A 17,924-nucleotide genomic window follows, 5' to 3' on the forward strand; every position below is an offset into this window, starting at 1 on the left:
GTCTTGTGTGGCCATGTGAAGTTATCTTGGCTTCAGCCTCGACCCTCATGATTCGCCTCTAATGAGTTTCCTGGATTTGTGCTTTGTCTTTCGCTTGTACACTCATTAAGGTCCACAAGTGCAGGAGAGTATTCATGCTGTCAAGAAAGAGGCGTGATTATATTAAAAGTGAAAATGATAGTAAAAAACAAAATGGAAGTGGAGGGCGCGCCGTGAATGCAGCTGTCCCTGGTGTGAAGAGAAGAACAGGAGAGAACAGATGCACCTGACCGTTGGCATGGACAAGAAAATGGGTGGATGGAATGGCAAAAAACAGCAAAACCACTGTGAACCCATCCTCTAGGGGAGGATCCTTATCCTTAGACACTTGCTGCCCAAGGTTAATTTAGGAGAAGGGGGTTTGCTCTTGAACTTGAAAGCTAAGTGTGACTTAGTTGAATTGCTGCTCATGAAACTCGAACCACCCTGGCTGTTGGCATCATCAGCTCTGGGCCCCTTGGAGTTTGCAGAACATCAAAGTGGTGCCGAGGCGGCAGCTGCTACCGCGGCGTCTAAGAAATTCCTCACGGCACCACCACGCTCAGGGAGCGAGCGGGACACCTGCCTGCACAGATTTCAGTGTGGCAGGAGCTGTTTAACGTGGAGGAAAGACTCCTGCTGTCTGCAGATTTGTAGATAGGATTCCAGGTTCTAGCAGTTTTCCTCTCCTGGCTTGTGGATTAAGTGCAAAGTGATTAAAAGTAGAACTGCCTTTCAGGTCCCGTCTGCTCCTGGGCTCAGCTGGCTGTGCTTCAGCTGTGCTTCAAGGACCGTCAGAGGAACCTCTGATCTGTTCCTCAGCAGATAGACAAGCATCTTCTGAGATCACAGGGTAGCACTCTCTCGGATATTTATATAGTTTTATTTAAAAAACTACAATTGCAAAGGCAAATGCTGACCTTACTGATAAAAGAAACACAGGGGTCAACAATGCAGCACAAATGGGAAAAAGGTGAGTGTTGGCCTGACCAGGGGTGCAGTCGTTAGTTGTAGTTGCTCACTTTTCGTTTTAAATCATTTGTTTTTAATGGTGAAAAGAAATAAAATTAGAACATGCATGAAAAGCTGGAAATGTATTTTTTAGTATCAACACCTAACAGGAGAATTCTAATTAAGGAGTTTGGAATGTTTTGTATCTTTCTGGAAATGAAACTCTTGGCCCCAAATCCCTGTGCCCCTCATAACAGCTAAGTCTATTGTGACTTTCAATAACTGTTTTTTTTTTATTAAAATAAGGGACTGTAGTATGAATTTTAGCAACTAAGTTAAATAGGCATTAACAGGCCCTGGCATCCAACCGCAGTTTGTAACATCGTTCCTTCGGGAAAATAGATTGTAAGTGCCCAATAACTAACTTACAAATAGACTTTTGAATAATAGTCCACTTGAGAATAAGGAGCTGTTTGTGATAGTAATGCCTTCAAGTTGGCTTGCTTGAGAACTGCGCACAAGGGACCTACATACTGCCGCACGTGTGCCATGAGCCCAGCTAGTCTGGGTTTGATCAAAGATTACTGCCGAGTGGGCCTTGAAAGCGTAGGAAATAAAACCAGGGGAGGCTGGAGACAAGTCAAGGGTGGAGCTGGAAGCGCGGATCTGGAAAGGTTTTAGTGGTAGGAAAGGTTTTCAATTTCAAAGACAAAGGTGTGATCCTGAGCAGATAGAGGGAGGAGAAACAGGGTGATTCAGGTAAGGAGGAGGTTAGGAGGACATGGAAGGCAAGAGGCCAGGATACGAGAAGTAAGAAGGGTCAAGAACCAATCCTCATCAAGACAAATGTAAGGGAAGATGTACTGTAGAGGCTGAATAGCCCACAAAGAAGTCAGGCAAATAAGAGGCCTTTAAGACCTGCCAAGATCTCTTAAAGATATTACAGTATATGTTTAGAATCAAGACACATTGATTCACTTACGAAGTCAGTATATTTATTGCTCAAGTGCTGTGGGTCAGCATGATCAGAGACTGGCGAGGGAGTTTCTGCTCCTCAAATTGATAATCTAATATGACTCCCAGCAACCACACGAATGAGCCAGAGTAGCCTCGCGTGTGACGGTGATGCTCTCTGGGGTCTTCTCAGAAGGAGAATGTTAGGTTTGCTTGATTTCATTCTTTATTTTGTGTATTTGCTGCACCAGTTGTGTTGTAAGATTTTTGGGGGTAGACAGCATAGAACACGTATTCTTGGTATCTTTTTTTTTTTTTTTTCCTATCACCTGGAATCTTAGTAGATACTCCAGTAACTACATTTTGGTTGGTTGATTATATTAGTTTTGATTCATGGAACAGCTTAACTGAATCCATTTTGTGCACGAGAGAGCTATCTATTAATGTACTATTTACAGTGTATGAGAAAGTACCTGGTCAATGAAATATAAACACGATATCTTGTAACTCAGTCATGTTCGGTGCTCTCCCTGCAAGTGGAGGGCACGGCCACCACGTGCCTGTAGTTTGCAGCTGAACACAGCCAGTGCGTTGCATTCACTCCCACAGGCATCCCCTGCTCCAGGAGGTCTCGACCTGCCTTCCCACCTCCTCTGTGCATTAGCGCCTTCTCTTCCGTGGCCCATACTAGCATGTATCTGTCAGTGCGGTCACTACATTATATTAGAAGGCTTGTTCCAGATAGTAAACACGGTCGCAGCTGTTGCTTGCGCGAAGGTGCCCTCATGTTGCTGTGATTGCAGACCACGTCTTTTCATCTCCATATCCATTATGCCAAGAACAGTACTACATCACCCGTGGGCTCAAGGGGTGGCCTTTTGTCTCAGTCAGCTCAGGCCGGAGAACAAATATACCATCGACGGGGTGGCCTAAACAACAGAATGTGTTCCTCCTGGTCTGGAGGCTGGAATGTCTAATAAGATCAGGGTGTTGGATGAGGGCCTGCTTCCTGGCTGGCAGATGCTGCCTTCATGCTGTGGCTGGGGGTGAGGAGATTTGGGGGAGGAGGGAGAAGGTGAAGCAGCTCTCCTGTCTCTTCTTATAAGGGCACTAATTTTGAGGGCTCCAACCTCCTGACCTAACCCCCTCCCAAAGGCCCCGCCCCCAGAAGCCATCACCCTGGGGGCCAGGGCTTCAGTGTATGAATTTGGGGCACATAGGCACTCAGGCCAAAGCTCTGTCCACGGCTCCACTTGAAAGTATTTCAGCTCAGTGTCACTCATGCTGCCCGGGCCACAGTGGGCAGGGGCTTGGCAAGAGGCCCCCAGGAAGAGGGGCATGCGTGCTGCTCTCTGCCCCTGCCAGTGGCTGACAAAACTCCAGTTCCCCTTTGGGTCCTTCCTCTGCATTTTTTTGGCGAGGAAGACTGGGAGATTGTGTCTGTCTCAGGAACCCACATCTCTGCCATTCGTATCTCCAGCTTGACGCCCTCCCCACTTGCGCCCCAGAGGCTCACACACTGGCAGGTGGTCCGCTGCCCAGACTTGAGGCCCCGCCACTCCTCCTCTGGCTGAGGAAGATGAGCCCTTGGCATTCTGTCTATTGTCGTACATTCTCCAGACACAGCCCCGGGTAGAGAACCTTCCCTTGGAATACTCCTCACCCTGCCCATCCCTCCTGTGTGCGGCCCCCTGAGGAAACCACAGACAAGGTCTCTGCATCTCAAGGACTTGATTTCCTCAGTCTTTTCCTCCATGGGTCCAGGGGGAGGCCAGTGGGAGTGGAGGCCAGTGGGCTGGACTCTCTAGACCAGACGGCATCGGCACACGGTCTGTGGACCGCATCTGCGTACCTTGCCTCATCCCTCTGGGGAAGTGTTTCCCAGGAGGGGTTTCTGCCCGCTGTGTATCAGCCCTGCGCAGACACACCCTTCAGGTTTGCTCAGACCTGTCTGAGCTCCGCGGTCAACACACCCAGGCTGCCAAGCTGGGGTTTCCCCAAGCGGGTGGAATTCTCTTCTCTCTACCCAAATTCTAAAGGGCAGGCTGTTTGCACTGATATGATTAAACATAGATGTTTTCATAGATGTGTTGTTTGAGATTCAGAATTGCACAACCACTTAAGAATACAAAGTGTAGAGTTTCCTTTATTTTTTCTTTTTCGTAAAAGTTCATTTAACTTTTTATTCTTACAGCAGCATTCTATCAATTATTCTTCTGTTACTACATTGACAAAGAAGGCGTTGCCAATCATGGCATTTATTCACTGCCTGAAGTTGCAGAATTCTGTATTTTCCCTGACAGAAGAAATTCTTAATGAATATATAGTAACAGGAGGAAGACTGGGTTTTATTAAGTGCTGATTATGTGCCAAGCAAGTTACACTGATCAGGTCTTTTTTTCATAACAGAGGTGCCATGCCCATAGGCAATTTTAGCTCTGTTGAGAAAATCGCTATTTAAAGAGGTTGATCATCTTGCCCAAGGTTGCAAAGGTAATAAATGGAGAGTTGGGACTAGACCCCAGGCCATCTAACCACAGAACAGGGCTTCAGACCACAGGCAGGTCTCTAATACATCTTTCTGATATTATCAAAAGTCACTTGTTGAGAATGAAAACAGAGCAGTAAGACAGTGGAATCTGTTTCTCACTGCGCGATGGTAGCTGATCCTCCATTTAACTAGGGGTAGCGGGGCCCCTGTTCATTCAGCATTTCTTTAAGACTGTAATTTACATTGTCATATGATAAATTACATGTAAATGCAATTTAACAGCCAAAGAACAGTTGTCCAGACAGAATCATTTCAGCAGACTTTCATGCTTCCTAGATTAACTTAAACCAGACTTTTTATTCTGAGCCAGAAATTGCATTCTTACATTTGAACCAGATATCCTATGCCTAGTCATAAATTCACTGGGAAGATTAGAGCATCATTTCTTTTTCTTCTTAAGAATGGTTCTATGCTTTAATTCCATCTGATAACGCATCACACACTTATTTAGGTTGGTAGTAATATTTTAAAGGTATTGGCAGTTTAATTTGATCATTTGGTATAATGTGAAAAAATAATCAGTTTGTTTCTTATTCTGATAATTCATGGAGAGAAATGGTTTAATCTGAAGAAATCAGGAGGGAATAGAAATTAATCTTTTGTGTTATCTTTATATCCCCTAGTATCTTTTGGATGCTTTAAGAATTACCTTGTGCAAACTGAGAAATGCTTACCATTTAAATTCCAGCAGTATTATTTTTTCCCCAAAAATATGCATTTTTTTATATCGAGTTTCCTGTTCTAGGGGTACCAAAAAAATAACATGCATGTGATATAAAGGAGAGGAGAGAAAGACAGTCCTAAGAACCTTAACAATTAGAGTTCCAATGGAGAAGAATTTGGATGCTATAGGTTAGGTCAGCCTGTAGTTTGCAACCCAATAGATTATTGTAAATATCAAATATAAATATCACCACGGGGATGTTCTCACCCAGAAACCAGACCTAGAAGGCAGTTCAATGAAATTTTAATGTGTAAGTGTACCAAGATGAACTCTGTTTGTATGTTTTACATGAGAATGGGCATATTCTCATTTCAAGGAACTTTTGATTTCTGTTTTTTAAAAAAGTTTTAAAATTTTTCAAACAATTTTCGATATATTCAACACACAAAAACGTGCCCCTCCCCACCCCACTCTCATTTCAGGCAACAAGGGCAGCCATTACGCAGCACTGCACTGACCTTGGGAATTTGCTGGGCAAGGAAAACGACGTGGCCCTCATCATCGACGGCCACACCCTGAAGTACGCGCTGTCCTTTGAAGTTAGGAGAAGCTTCCTAGATCTGGCGCTCTCGTGTAAAGCGGTCATATGCTGCAGGTAGGCGCACATAGCTGGGTGTGACTCATATATGATGGGTCTGTAGCCTGTGTTCATATTAAAAAAAAAAGCATGTGAATTTGGGTGGTAAAGTTTCATAAAAACTAAACAAATACAAATGTAAGTGTCCATTCACAGATTTTTGCGGAGGGCAGGTAGTGGTTTTTACATTATTGTTTTGTTGATCATCTTCTGAGAAGACAGATAGTGACCACATTAGTTGGGGTGAGCGTTTAATAATGTAGATCACTGTCCAGTCATATACTGTATGCTGGAAACTGGTATAATGTTATAGATAAACCATACTTCAATAAAAATAAAAAAGTAAAAGTAGGAGCCAGAGCCTCCTGTCATATTCACACTGGGAGATAAACTGGGAAATCAGCAGGGTGCCGTATGCTTGGTTCCTTGGTTTTGGGGGCTTAGCTCAACTTCCAAGACTTATGGGATTTTGGTGCCTCTTTTCTGATGTCCAGCAGGTATTTCTTTTCAGTCAACAAGGAATGTTGGCCGGGTCCAGGCTATACCAACTTTTGAGTTAAGTTCCATCCAGTAGCCTTTGTAGGTGTTTCCTGGTAGCTGGGAGGGTTCTTGAGGGTGGGCATGGTTAGGTTCCACTGACTACACGAGGCCCAGCTCCGATGGAGATTTGGAAGTCGGACAGAATTATAAAGAAAATAAGATGCTAGAAAGATGGGTGGCAACCCTCCCACTTGTTCAGAAAAACCCTCAAAGGTGAGAGGAGAGCTTTCTGTGTCTGAAAGCTGTGCTGAGGCACGCCTGGCACGTAGTTGAATGGATAGCACATGTTACTGGGTTAATAATCTCATTTATGGTTGCTTTTGTACTTTATGTTTACACATCTTTTATATAGTGCTTTCTGTGATATTTTCTCAGAAGTCAGAGACGAAGAAGCTTTTAATTTCCTCGCTGTGTCAGTCCTTTAAGAATGCCTCTGTGGGGGCAGCCACAGTCTGTCGAATGAGCAGTCGTCACATTGACACGACGGCCTGGCCGTTTCTGCCTTATTAGGAGGCCCTTGTGACATCACCTGGCGTGCCTCCCAGGAAGGGTCTTGTTGTGCCTGTGCTCGTAGGATGTTCAAGGGTCATGGGCTGAGCGACAAACTCAAATGTGTTTGAAGTGATGACTGAGAGCTGCTTGTTTGTTACCTTTAAGTCAGGAAACTTGGTGCAGCTGTGAAGGACCTGGGAGAGTGAGAAATGGCCAGAGCATCTGGAAGTGAAAAGCCGGTTGTCCGCAACTTTGAGAGATAATTGACAGACCATACAGTCCACCCATATTAAGTGTATAGTTGAATGGCTTTTAGCATTTTCACATAATTTTTTAACCCTCTCTACAGCCAGTTTTAGAGTTTTTCAGTCACCCCTGGAGAAACCCCCATATCCATTATCGGTCAGTCCCCATTCTCTCCACCCTCTGAACCATGCACTACTGTACAACCACTAATCTGCTTTCTGGTCCTTATAGATTTGCCTGTATGGGACATTTTATATGAATGCAGTCATATCAGATGTGGTCTTTTTCTGCCTGGCTTCTTTCACTTAACATCATGTTTTCAAGGTTCATCCAGGTTGAGAATGTATCAGTTCCTGATTCCTTTTTATTCCTGAATAATATTCCATTGTATGGATATACCACTTATTTATCCATTTTGATTTAGATTAATACTTGGATCATATATACTTTTTGACTATTAATAATGCCGCTATGAAGATCCATGTAAAGTTTTATGTAGACATTTGTTTTCATTTTTCTGTTTGGTATATGCTTAGAAGTGCTGGCTTAGAAGTGATAACTCCGTTTAACCTTTTGAAGAACTGTCACAATAGTTTTCAAAGTGGCTACACCTGTTTGTATTCCTACAAGCAACGCGTAAGTGTTCCAGTAACTTCACATCCATGCAAATATTTGTTATCTGTCTTTTCCATTGGTTAACCTAGTGGGTGTGTGCTGGTATCTCATTGTATTTTTGATTTGCATTTACCAGATAGCTAATGATGTTGACCATCTTTTCATGTGCTTATTAGCCATTTGTATAAAGGCTATGGAGAAATATCTATTAAGGTTCTTTGCACATTTTAAAATTGGATTATCTTTTTATTATTGTGTTGTAAGACTTCTTTGTATACTCTGGAAATAAGTGTCTTATCAGAAATGATGATTTGTAAATACTCTCATTCTGATTCTATTGGTTCTTTTATTTTCTTGAGGGTGTTGTTTGTAGAACAAAAGATTTTAATTTTAATGAAGTCCAGTTTATCTGTTTTTTCTTTTGTCCCCCATGTCTGGTGTCCTATAACAAGCTCCCTTTTCTGAGCTGCTGAGACTGCGCTTTCTCTCCCGGGTTCCATCTGGGTGGTTTAGACTAGGGACACGCAAAAGGCAAGAAGGTGCAAAGAGTGGTACTTGCTTCTCGTAATTTCCCCTTTGTGTTGTAACATTGCCGAGTAGGTGGTACCTGATTTCTGGGAAGTCCTCAGCCCTCGAGCTTGTTTCTGTCCCCCCCACCCCCCAGCCAGAAGTCACGGTGAGAAGTCCTTGTGCCTGCCAGCTGCCCCTGGGTCAAGGAGCCGTCCCCCCCGACTTGTTGGTGAACAGAAATAAGCAACAGCACCAGAAATAACAGGAAACAATGGGAACATCTGGTAAACTGTAAATCAACGCGGAAGTGCTCTAACCTCATGGCTTCTCAAAGGGAAGTCCAAACGAGGCCATTTGGGTTCTCAGGGGAGTCAGAAACGCCTTCAAGCCTTTGTAAGAACGTTCTCTTTCCTTGCCAGGTGCTTGATACTAAAGAAAAACACCTCTCTCCCCTTCTTCCTCCAACTGCTTTCAGAGCACTTTGTGCGTCTCACAAGGCTGTACACGGAAAGACTTCACAGGAGGAGTTCAAACTGGAATTGGCACAGAAAGAGAAAATTTCAAAATAACTACTGTTACTGTCTACAAACTAGAAACACTGATTGAAAAAGGAACCTAGGATAGTGTCCCACTTTACTGCTCTAGGAAGCACTTCTTGGCTGGTCTCAGACTTCAGATTTTAAAAAAGTCAATACATACTGAAAAAAAAAGCACTCATATACTTTAGATGTGCTTACTATTCATTGAGAATTTAAACAAGTTAAATGTATTATGTGACTTCAAATAAAAAGTTAACCTGAATTCTCACTTTTCATCTTTAAAAGGTAATCGTAAAAGTTACCCTTTTCTCTAAAAATAGAAGAAAAAAAATTTTTTTTCCAGAAAATAACTTCTCAGGGAAACTATAAAGTGTTGTCCCCCATCAATATTGATTCAGAGACCAGTGAATATTGTGTAAAAATGGATACCTTTCAACTAAGCACCATTTTAGGCAGAAAAAGGAGGGGGAAATGGAAGAATCTATTAAAATATTTTGCTGAGATCAGAGTCAAACAATTTTTTTTAATTATACAATTGTTACACCCAAATATTTTCCTAGCTAAAAATCCTGGAAAGGTCGTGGGACAGTCAGCAGAGCCGTTAGCAGTCAGTGCACGGCTGCAGTTTGCTGTCGTATCTGCCAGGGCCATGGCCGTGCTATTTTTAAGGTGATCTGATTACTCCAGTGAAACTTTTATCGTGGGCTGGATATTTGCCTGTGTCTTCCTAGGAGTCATGGAAGGAAAGAGACACAACATGGCCTCTGCCTTTTAAATGCAAATAACTAACAAGAGTCTATCACAGTGCTTGACTCCCCCTGCTTCTTTGCATCCGTCTCACGTACACCCCAGGTCCTTGAAATCAGTCCTGCAGTGAAGCTAGTGCACCTCACATCCCCAGTGACCCCCATCTTGCCATATGCAACAGACTTTAAATTCCTTTCTGGATTCCTCCTCAACATTCCTATCAATGGCTCCCCGCCCAACCTTGGATTCTCCTGTTTCTCTGGCATTTGCCTCCTCTCCCCAGTTACATGTCTCCCTCACGGGCTCTTTTGCAGCAGCCTTTGAAGTGCTGCATTTCCAAGGTTTTGCCTTCAACTCTATCCCATTTCTGCTCCATATCTTCTCACTAGTGCATTCTATGGCCTCACACCTTCTAATTAGTGATTCTCAACACCAGCTTCGCACTGAATCAGCTGGAGAACTTAAACGGTTTTTTTTCCTCAAAATGGAAGCATAGAATTACCATGGGACCCGGCAATGCCACTGCTAGGTGTACACTCCAAAGAATTAAAAACAAGTAATCAATCAAATACTTGTATGTACATCTTCATAGAAGCGCTATTCACAATAGCCGAAGTTAATCTTGCAGGAGATGGAATCCACCTAGTTGTGCAATAATGGATGAATGGATAAACAAAATGCAGTCTATCCATATAATGGAATATTATTTAGACATAGAAAGGAATGAAGTACTGATACGTACTACGATATATGGACCTTGAGAGCATATGTGGTAAAAGAAGCCAGACCCCAAAGACCACCTGTTATAGGGTTGCATTCATATGAAATATTCAGAATAAGCAAATCCAAATAGACAGAAAGCAGATTAGTAGTTTCCAGGGGCGTCGGAGAGAGGAGTCGGAAGTGACTTTAAAGGGCTTGGGATTCCCTTTGGGAGTGATGAAATGTTTTGGGACTAGATAGAGGTGATGGTCGTACCATACTGTGAATATCCTAAATGCTACTCAATTGTTACAGTTTCAAATGGCTAATTTTATGTTATATGAACTTTATCTTCAAAGTAATATAAATAAATGAATAAAAGAGTTTTGTTGAATGGTAAAAATGAAACGTTGAATGAAAGTTTCATTCATGTGAATAAAATCTTTGTTGAAAAATAAACAAAAAGGCTTCTGATTATCAGGTCCGACCCCAGAACAATTCCATCAGAACTGCAGGACTTTTACAGGCTCCTGTTGAGTCTGATGAGTCATCAGGGTTGAGAATAAATGACTTCCCTGGTCTGCATGTCCTGATGACCCCCTTCCTGAGCTCCAGACCGGCAGCTCTGTCGAGGGCTGGGACTTTTTCACAGGGACATTCTTTGGGCACCTTAAATTCACAGTGTGTAAACTGGGTTCGTCTACACTGGCAGCCCCTGCCTGTGCACCTCCTCGTCCCTTCTGGCATCCCTGAGTTTCCTGTCTCAGTTGATGGCACCACTCTCTTTTCAGTGGCCAGAGCCTTTTGATGGCGTAATAGGCATGATTTTACATCTAAGAATCCTTTAGAGAGACTAAACCGTGTAACCAGATTATTTCACTGAGGTCAGAAATCAGACTCTCTTAATTTGTTGGTCCTTTTTAAGTATTATCTTTGTTTTTATAAATGAGGAAATAAAAGCCTCAGAAAAATTACATTTTCTCGCCATGCCTTCTGCTAGTCATGGAAACAATAGCCATTTATCCCAGATGACTAACATCAGGGCCCATGCTCTCAAATCATGTGGTTAGCAGTGTCAGCTCATTCATAATCACATGTTTATTACTAATAATATTGTTTTGGATGAAAGTTTTGCTTTTAATGTATTTTCAAAATGTAGAATTTGTTTAAGTCTGTGTAGCATAAAGTCTTATAGGATTTGTCATTCCCCAAAGGGATGTGGACAATGTATAAATCATTTTCTATGTGTTCAAGAAGTTCTCTGTTTTCTCTCCCCTGTTTTCTTAAAGCTACTGTCTTTCATGTTTTCTCATTTTTCCCTTTCCTTTGAAGCTCTTGATTTTTCTCAAAATGGAGACACATCTTGTAGGCACAGACTTGGCTGTGGGTGGGGCTGTGCCCTCTTGAGAACATTTGGGAATTTTTAAGTCAGTGTGAATTGGCAGGAAAAGAGCCATTGGGTTGCCCTTGTGAGGAAGTTGACTGACAGCCCTGTCACCGTCCCCTGTAAAGCAGGTGATGCACAGAGCGGGCGTGATTTATGGCTCCGTGTCTCTTGCAGGAGATGGAGTGGAAGGAAAACACCCCAGCAGGGATTTGCACTGGGTGTGCAAATAAAGGGTTTCAGAAGACATCATTTATTTTCTCGGATTTGTTTAGCCTTCTGTCTTTCAGGATGAGTTCAGAGATAAACACGTGTAAACCTTCTGTGATCCTGTAGAAAGAAAGACAGTCGAGAGGAAAAAGGCAGAGTGATGCACAATGAATGTTTCTAAAAACTTTGTGGGCTTGTTTTTCTAACTCTAAGGGTGATTTATACTTCTCATAGGAAAAAAGTTAGGAAATACAGATAAGCAAGAAGAAAGAAAATAGTATTCATAATGCCGCCCACTGGAGTTCACCACTGTTGGCAGTTGGTGTTACGTCTAGTAGTTCTTGTAATTGGAAGAGGGTAACATTATTCATGATATGTGAAGTGAAAAGGTTTTGCACTGTTTCTGTGTCAAATAGTCATTATAAAATGTGTTTTCAAAGAGCTTAATAGTACTCTGTTGTATGAAACACAATAGTTAGTTTATTCCAAGTATTTGGAGATTCAGATTAACAGAGATTTTCGGGTTTGGTTTACTATTTTAAGTATCACTATGAGTATGATTTTTATAGCTAAATCTTTGCAAGGATGCTTGATGATTTCTGTAAGATAATAATGGATTCAAGAGTAAGCAACATAGAACTTTGCAGAAGGATTTGTGCCATACTCCTAGGAAAGTGAAGTGACCTGCTGTAGTGTGAAAGAGATGTGGGCAGTAAGTAGCTCACTCCTGCTGGGAATGTGTTCCCTTCTGTTTAGTCAGCATAGTCTGGGGTCTGTTAGTCTCACTAAGAAAGGGGAGTTGAGAGATTATTTTGTGGCGGGATGCATGTCTGAACAGAATCTAAAAAGAAATCAACGCTACATTTTTACACACTGACAGTGTATCATTCCCAAAGTGGGTTCAGTCTTACATTCATTTTCTGGACTCTCTTAAGCCTATGACTCAGTCTGTATCCAAAAACCTGTACATCTGTGGTACCTTTAGACTACTTCGTGTGGACGAGAACTGGCTTGTCTAATTTGGCCTCCACTCCAGTTTAGCTTATCCGTCATGCCTCATTAACGTAAAAAGAAGAAATCTCAGGACATTATGCTTTTGAGTGTGGTATCTTTCAGCTTGTGAGCCATACAAAAGAATTATATCAAAACGGAGTTCAGACATGCTAATTAGAATTGTACCACCAGTTGTGTTTTAGTTGGCCTCTCTATTGGTAGGGATCCAATCAAACACTTGTAAAAATAAAACTTTTCTTTAGTTTCTTTCATGATTTGATTTCTCAGCATCATACATGTTTAGCTATAAGTCAGTTTCTTCCTCTGACATCTTATTCCAGAGAGCATTATTAACTTGTCGAGATTGTAAGCCTATCCTGGGGTTGTTTATATTATGGCTTAGCATATGTTTGCCCATTTGTTGATTAAATGCAATTAAGACAGAATTCATTTTTAGACAGTTTTTTTTCCCATTTAGCTCTAAAATGAATGCTGTTATTTGAATAATTATGGCAATTTTATTTGGTCATAACTGGCCTAATTGTTACTCTGCTAAGGATCGGTATGCCCAGATGTAATAGTTCTTTAGCATCATGTTGAACAAGAAAAAAATTTCCAAAAGCCCACAGTAAAAAATGTTTTTCCATTCATAGGTTTCACCAGTATTTCTCTAGAATGAAAATTAGATTGATGTAGATTTTCTACCATATGAAAAATTGCTTATGTCAATCATTGTAGAGACTGAATTTGGGGACTTTGTAGTATTAATCCAAAATAGAAAAAGGAATCTGTTCCTAAGTAATGACTTCTAGCCTAGAAAAAAAATTTATTAGACTTTTTCATATCAAACCTAATTTTGATGTTTATTATGTTTAGAAATGAAGGACTATTTTCATCTTAAATAATGATTGCAGGAAATAATTTATACCAATCACTCTACAAGATCAGCTTTTGACTATTAGAGATTTCTGATATTTTTGATTTGGTTCCGGCTCAGTTACATAGTCTCGCTATTTATATATAACTTCTGCGGGCATGAAATAGAAAAACAAATTAACCCATCAACTTTATTGCTTGTGGCCTAAACAAGCAAAATATACGGAGATAGAGTAAATGTGATAAAATGTGGGCAAATATCTCAGTATAAGATTGAGAGCACAGAAAGCACCTTTTAAGAAAATCTGCCTTAAGTAATCCAAATTAGAAGATAGTACTTAAGGCATGATAACATGACAGATATTGACTGGGGTGGGGGGACATCTATAGGCTGCATAATTGGAAACACATCTCTTAGGAATTTTTATTTTTCAAAATTGGTGCCATCGTATCACTTTCCTTCTATAGCAGAACAATCCTGAAAAGTGGTTCGCATGGCCAAATTCTCCTTGGTTGATGGTCTTCCCACTAGCATGTTTATACAGAAGCTCAGAGACAGAACAGATGTGGAAGAAACAAGGCCCTTTCCTCTTTTAAGGCAGTAGTCTAAGAATTGTGATAGTAGGGTCTGTGCCATTTCCCATCCATCGTGGACCCATATGAGATGCCCAGAGAGCTCACAAATACGTCATTGTTCAAGTTTTTTCCTGTGTTTCTTCCTCTTCCCCTTTTATATGAATGATTGATTCATCGGTGTCTGTCATTTTTGACAATACTGCTTGCCAAATGAAACAGGGTAGTATTAGGTCAAAACTGTGGTTCAGAATTCTGAAGTGGAAGCTCGTAATATTTGGCATCTCTCCTCCTAAGAAAACACAGCAGGAAGAAAAAAAAAAGTCAAGAAAAGAGCTTAACTAAACATATGGAATATGTCATGAATATTTATGTCCCCAAGTCTTGCCTTGTCATAGAATTTGTACTAAAAGTGCTGTTTTTTCTTTTTCCTGTGAAGGAGTTCAGAATGTGTTTCATTAATACAAGAAAGTGTCATGTTAACTTTCATGAGGAAAGAATTCCACTTCTCCTGACAGCACTGACACCTTTCTGATTGAAAGTATGCAAAGTAGTTCTTACATTAATTGGTCCCAAAGAAAATTATGTTTTCCATTTTTCTGCCTATACATCTGATGCCTTCCCCCATTTATCACCTCCTGAATTATCAGTGCTTTCCCTTACCTGATTTTGACAGCAGCTGGCATTCCCCCTATAACTTTGAAGACCACAAGGAAGCTTTACTGTCCTCTAGTTTGAACAGGGAGCCGCAGGATTAAGTGAGGAACTGCACATGGGCTGCAGCCTTCTCTGTTTTTGCTTTTCCACTTCTCTGGGGGCATAATTGTTATTTAAAACTGTACATAATTAACATACACAATTAGGTGAGTTAGGACATCTGTACACACGCTTGTTACCATCACCACAATCCAGGCAATAAACACATCCATCACTTCCGAAAGTTTCCTCATGTCCCTTTGCTTTTTAGTTTTCCTTTTTTAATTTTTTGGTGAAGTAAGAACACTTAACATGAGATCTATCCTCTCAACGGTGTTTTAAGCACACAGTGCCTCATTGTCAACTATAGACACTATGTTGGAAAGCAGATCTGTAGACTCACTCCCCTCATATGACTTTATATGCTTCATACCCATTGGACAACAGCTCCCCATTTCCCCCTTGCCCCAGCCCTTAGTAACCACCATCTGTTGTCTACTTCTATGCCTTCGGTTATTTACAGGCCTCATATAAGAGAGTCACTCAGTATTTGCCTGTCTGTGACTGACTTACCTCCCTTAGTGTCCCATCTTCCAGGTCCAGCTACACAGTGGCCCTGGTGGGAAGGCTTCTCTGCTTTGAGCCTCTCTGATTCCGTTCCTTATTTGTGTCACTTTAGAGACAAAACAAATGACGAGAGAGGAATGCTTAAGTCTTCTGTTTCTCAGAGTTCTTGATGCCATCATTATTTTGAGTCCCACTTAGTGCTACAAGTAAATTGTCAACAGGAGATATGTCAGATTGATGGGGATAACTTAAGTTGCCAGCTTTTGGAAACCTGGGCTTCTTTTCAGTTTTATGACTGGTGATTTCTAAGCTTTATTACCTTTGTCATCTGCAAAGCTTTGCCGGGTCAGCAGAGACTAAGAGCTTCTGCTGAAAGATTTGGTTTCTGTTGTTTCTTGTTAATCAGCTAACTGAGCTCAGTCAGAGTTGCAGGGCTGAACTGTCTCCAGTGACTTAGTTCCTGACAGGCTGGCAAATGAGACAGAGGCGGACAGACAGCCAGCTAGCTACTCTCTTCCCCACCATCCCATCAATATCTTGACACCTGGGTCATCTGAGAAAAACAGACCAAGCATTTTTCTCCTACTAAGCAAGTATTCATAGCGCTGCCCTTTCACCACTTGGACATACAATTCATTAAAGACCAAAGTAAATATACCAGCTTGAAGATAATCTTTCACAAATATACAAGTGCCAAGTTAAAACCACCTGCCAATCATTTGTGCATTTTTCCTTCCTTCTATTTATTTTAAAGGATAGGTGGTGTTTGGAAATATTAGAGCTTGAGCCATCAGGAGTCCTATATTATCACAATACTTTGCTAATGTGCAGATAATTGAAACTTAAGTTCTTATTTTCTTTTTGTAAAACCATAATAAATATGTGTTGAATTTTTTGCCTGAAACAGAAAATTACAACAGTAAGGGGACAGATGTTTATTTCTAGATACTCAAACATGTGGGTATACATATATATGTTCAGTGTTTTTTCAAACCCTGATGCTTAACATCCAACTATGGATTTTGAATGATCAAATCTGGGAACAAACAACAGGATTAATACAGAAGGCAGGGGAAAAAAAGTTGAGAGATGTTCATTTACTTCAGTGATGCTTGGGATCTGAATTTATATTCCCATTTATATAACTCTAATTATTAACTCATGTAAGTGTAGGCATAACTACTGAAGAATAGTAAATAATGAATTCCTTAGGGCTGGTACCAGTGTTTCATCAAGTTTAAAAATATTTATAATCAGAGAAGTTAAAGAAATAATATAGGGGTTGCTGTGGACCTATTTGTGTTCCCTTTATTTACAAACCGCTGCCTGAATTCTTCTTCAACTGTGAGGCTATCGTTTGGGTGTCTTGCACACCTACATTTCTACTTAGGGCTGTCTGGAGCTAAAGATTTCTTTGGATGAAGTGTCATGTGTGTTTAATGTTGTAGAGAAAAAGAGGACTTGTAAACATTTCTAGGTCTAGGATCTATTTTGTCCAATGCATTTGATCCTGATTTTTTTAATAAACTGGCCTCAGTGTTACGGAACAGCAAACTGGTTCGCCGCCAGCCAGATGGGAGGACTGCCCAGGGCTCTTCACTGTTTTGTAGTGGATTTTGAGGAGGCACTGCCTTCTCTGGATTAATTTTCTTGATGCATAAAATAGTACCTGTATGCAGCCACTCCAAATAAGTGTTCCCCTTTCCCAACTTGCTTTGCTTCAATCAGATATTTTTACAAGCAGGCTGCTGTTTGACTTGAGGTTTGTGAGCCAGGGTCCTTTGAGCGGTTCTCTCACTAGAGAAAGATTCTTGAACTCCTCTCCGTTTGCACAGAACCAGGAGGATCTCCCCCTTGCGAGTGTGGGGAGGATCCCTGTTGGTCAGTTCTGCTGCCTCTGCGAGTCCACAGCCCAGGGCGCTAGCCTGGTGGGAAGTCCCACCTTTCTGGTGCACTCAGACCAGGGGGAGATGGTGAGGACAGTGAAGCGTTCCCCATAACAGTCCCTCTGCCACGGAGGCCGAAGGGCAGGACTTGGAGTACCGTCAGCCTTGCTGGCTGAGTCACACATCTATTCGGGGTGGGCATCATAAGATGTCCCTAGCAAGGCCAATCCTGTGGACTTGCTGGGACACTGAGGACCAGATGCTACATGAAAAGTGTCTGTGTGACTCCCTAGTGTTTTGCCCAAAATGAATGACATAAAGTCAATCTGCTACTAAGTGCTATGGACTTAATTGTGTCTTCCTAAAATTCATAGGTTGAAGCCCTAACACCTAATGTGACTATTCAGAAATAGAGCCTTTATGTGGTAGTTAGGGTAAAATGAGGACATAATGGTGGGGCCCTGATCTAATAGGATTAGTGTCCTTCTAGTAAGAGACTCCAGGGAGCTCTCTGCCATGTGAACACACAGTAAGAAGGCAGGGACCTGCAAGCTAGTGGGAAGAAACCAGATC

General features: G+C 41.6%; 1 protein-coding gene across 3 annotated transcripts in view; it reads left to right on the top strand.

Annotated features, from left to right (window-relative positions):
• ATP8A2 (ATPase phospholipid transporting 8A2) overlaps positions 1-17,924 on the top strand; it is a 518,682-nt gene that overhangs the window by 254,069 nt on the left and 246,689 nt on the right. For all 3 annotated transcript variants that reach the window (XM_037003923.2, XM_073228342.1, XM_073228389.1), the window contains exon 25: positions 5,621-5,793. In XM_037003923.2, coding sequence (XP_036859818.2) covers positions 5,621-5,793 — 173 coding nt within the window. The remainder of the gene's footprint in view (positions 1-5,620; positions 5,794-17,924) is intronic.

This window comes from Manis javanica, chromosome 1 (genome assembly GCF_040802235.1).
Source record: "Manis javanica isolate MJ-LG chromosome 1, MJ_LKY, whole genome shotgun sequence".
Taxonomy (NCBI): domain Eukaryota; kingdom Metazoa; phylum Chordata; class Mammalia; order Pholidota; family Manidae; genus Manis; species Manis javanica.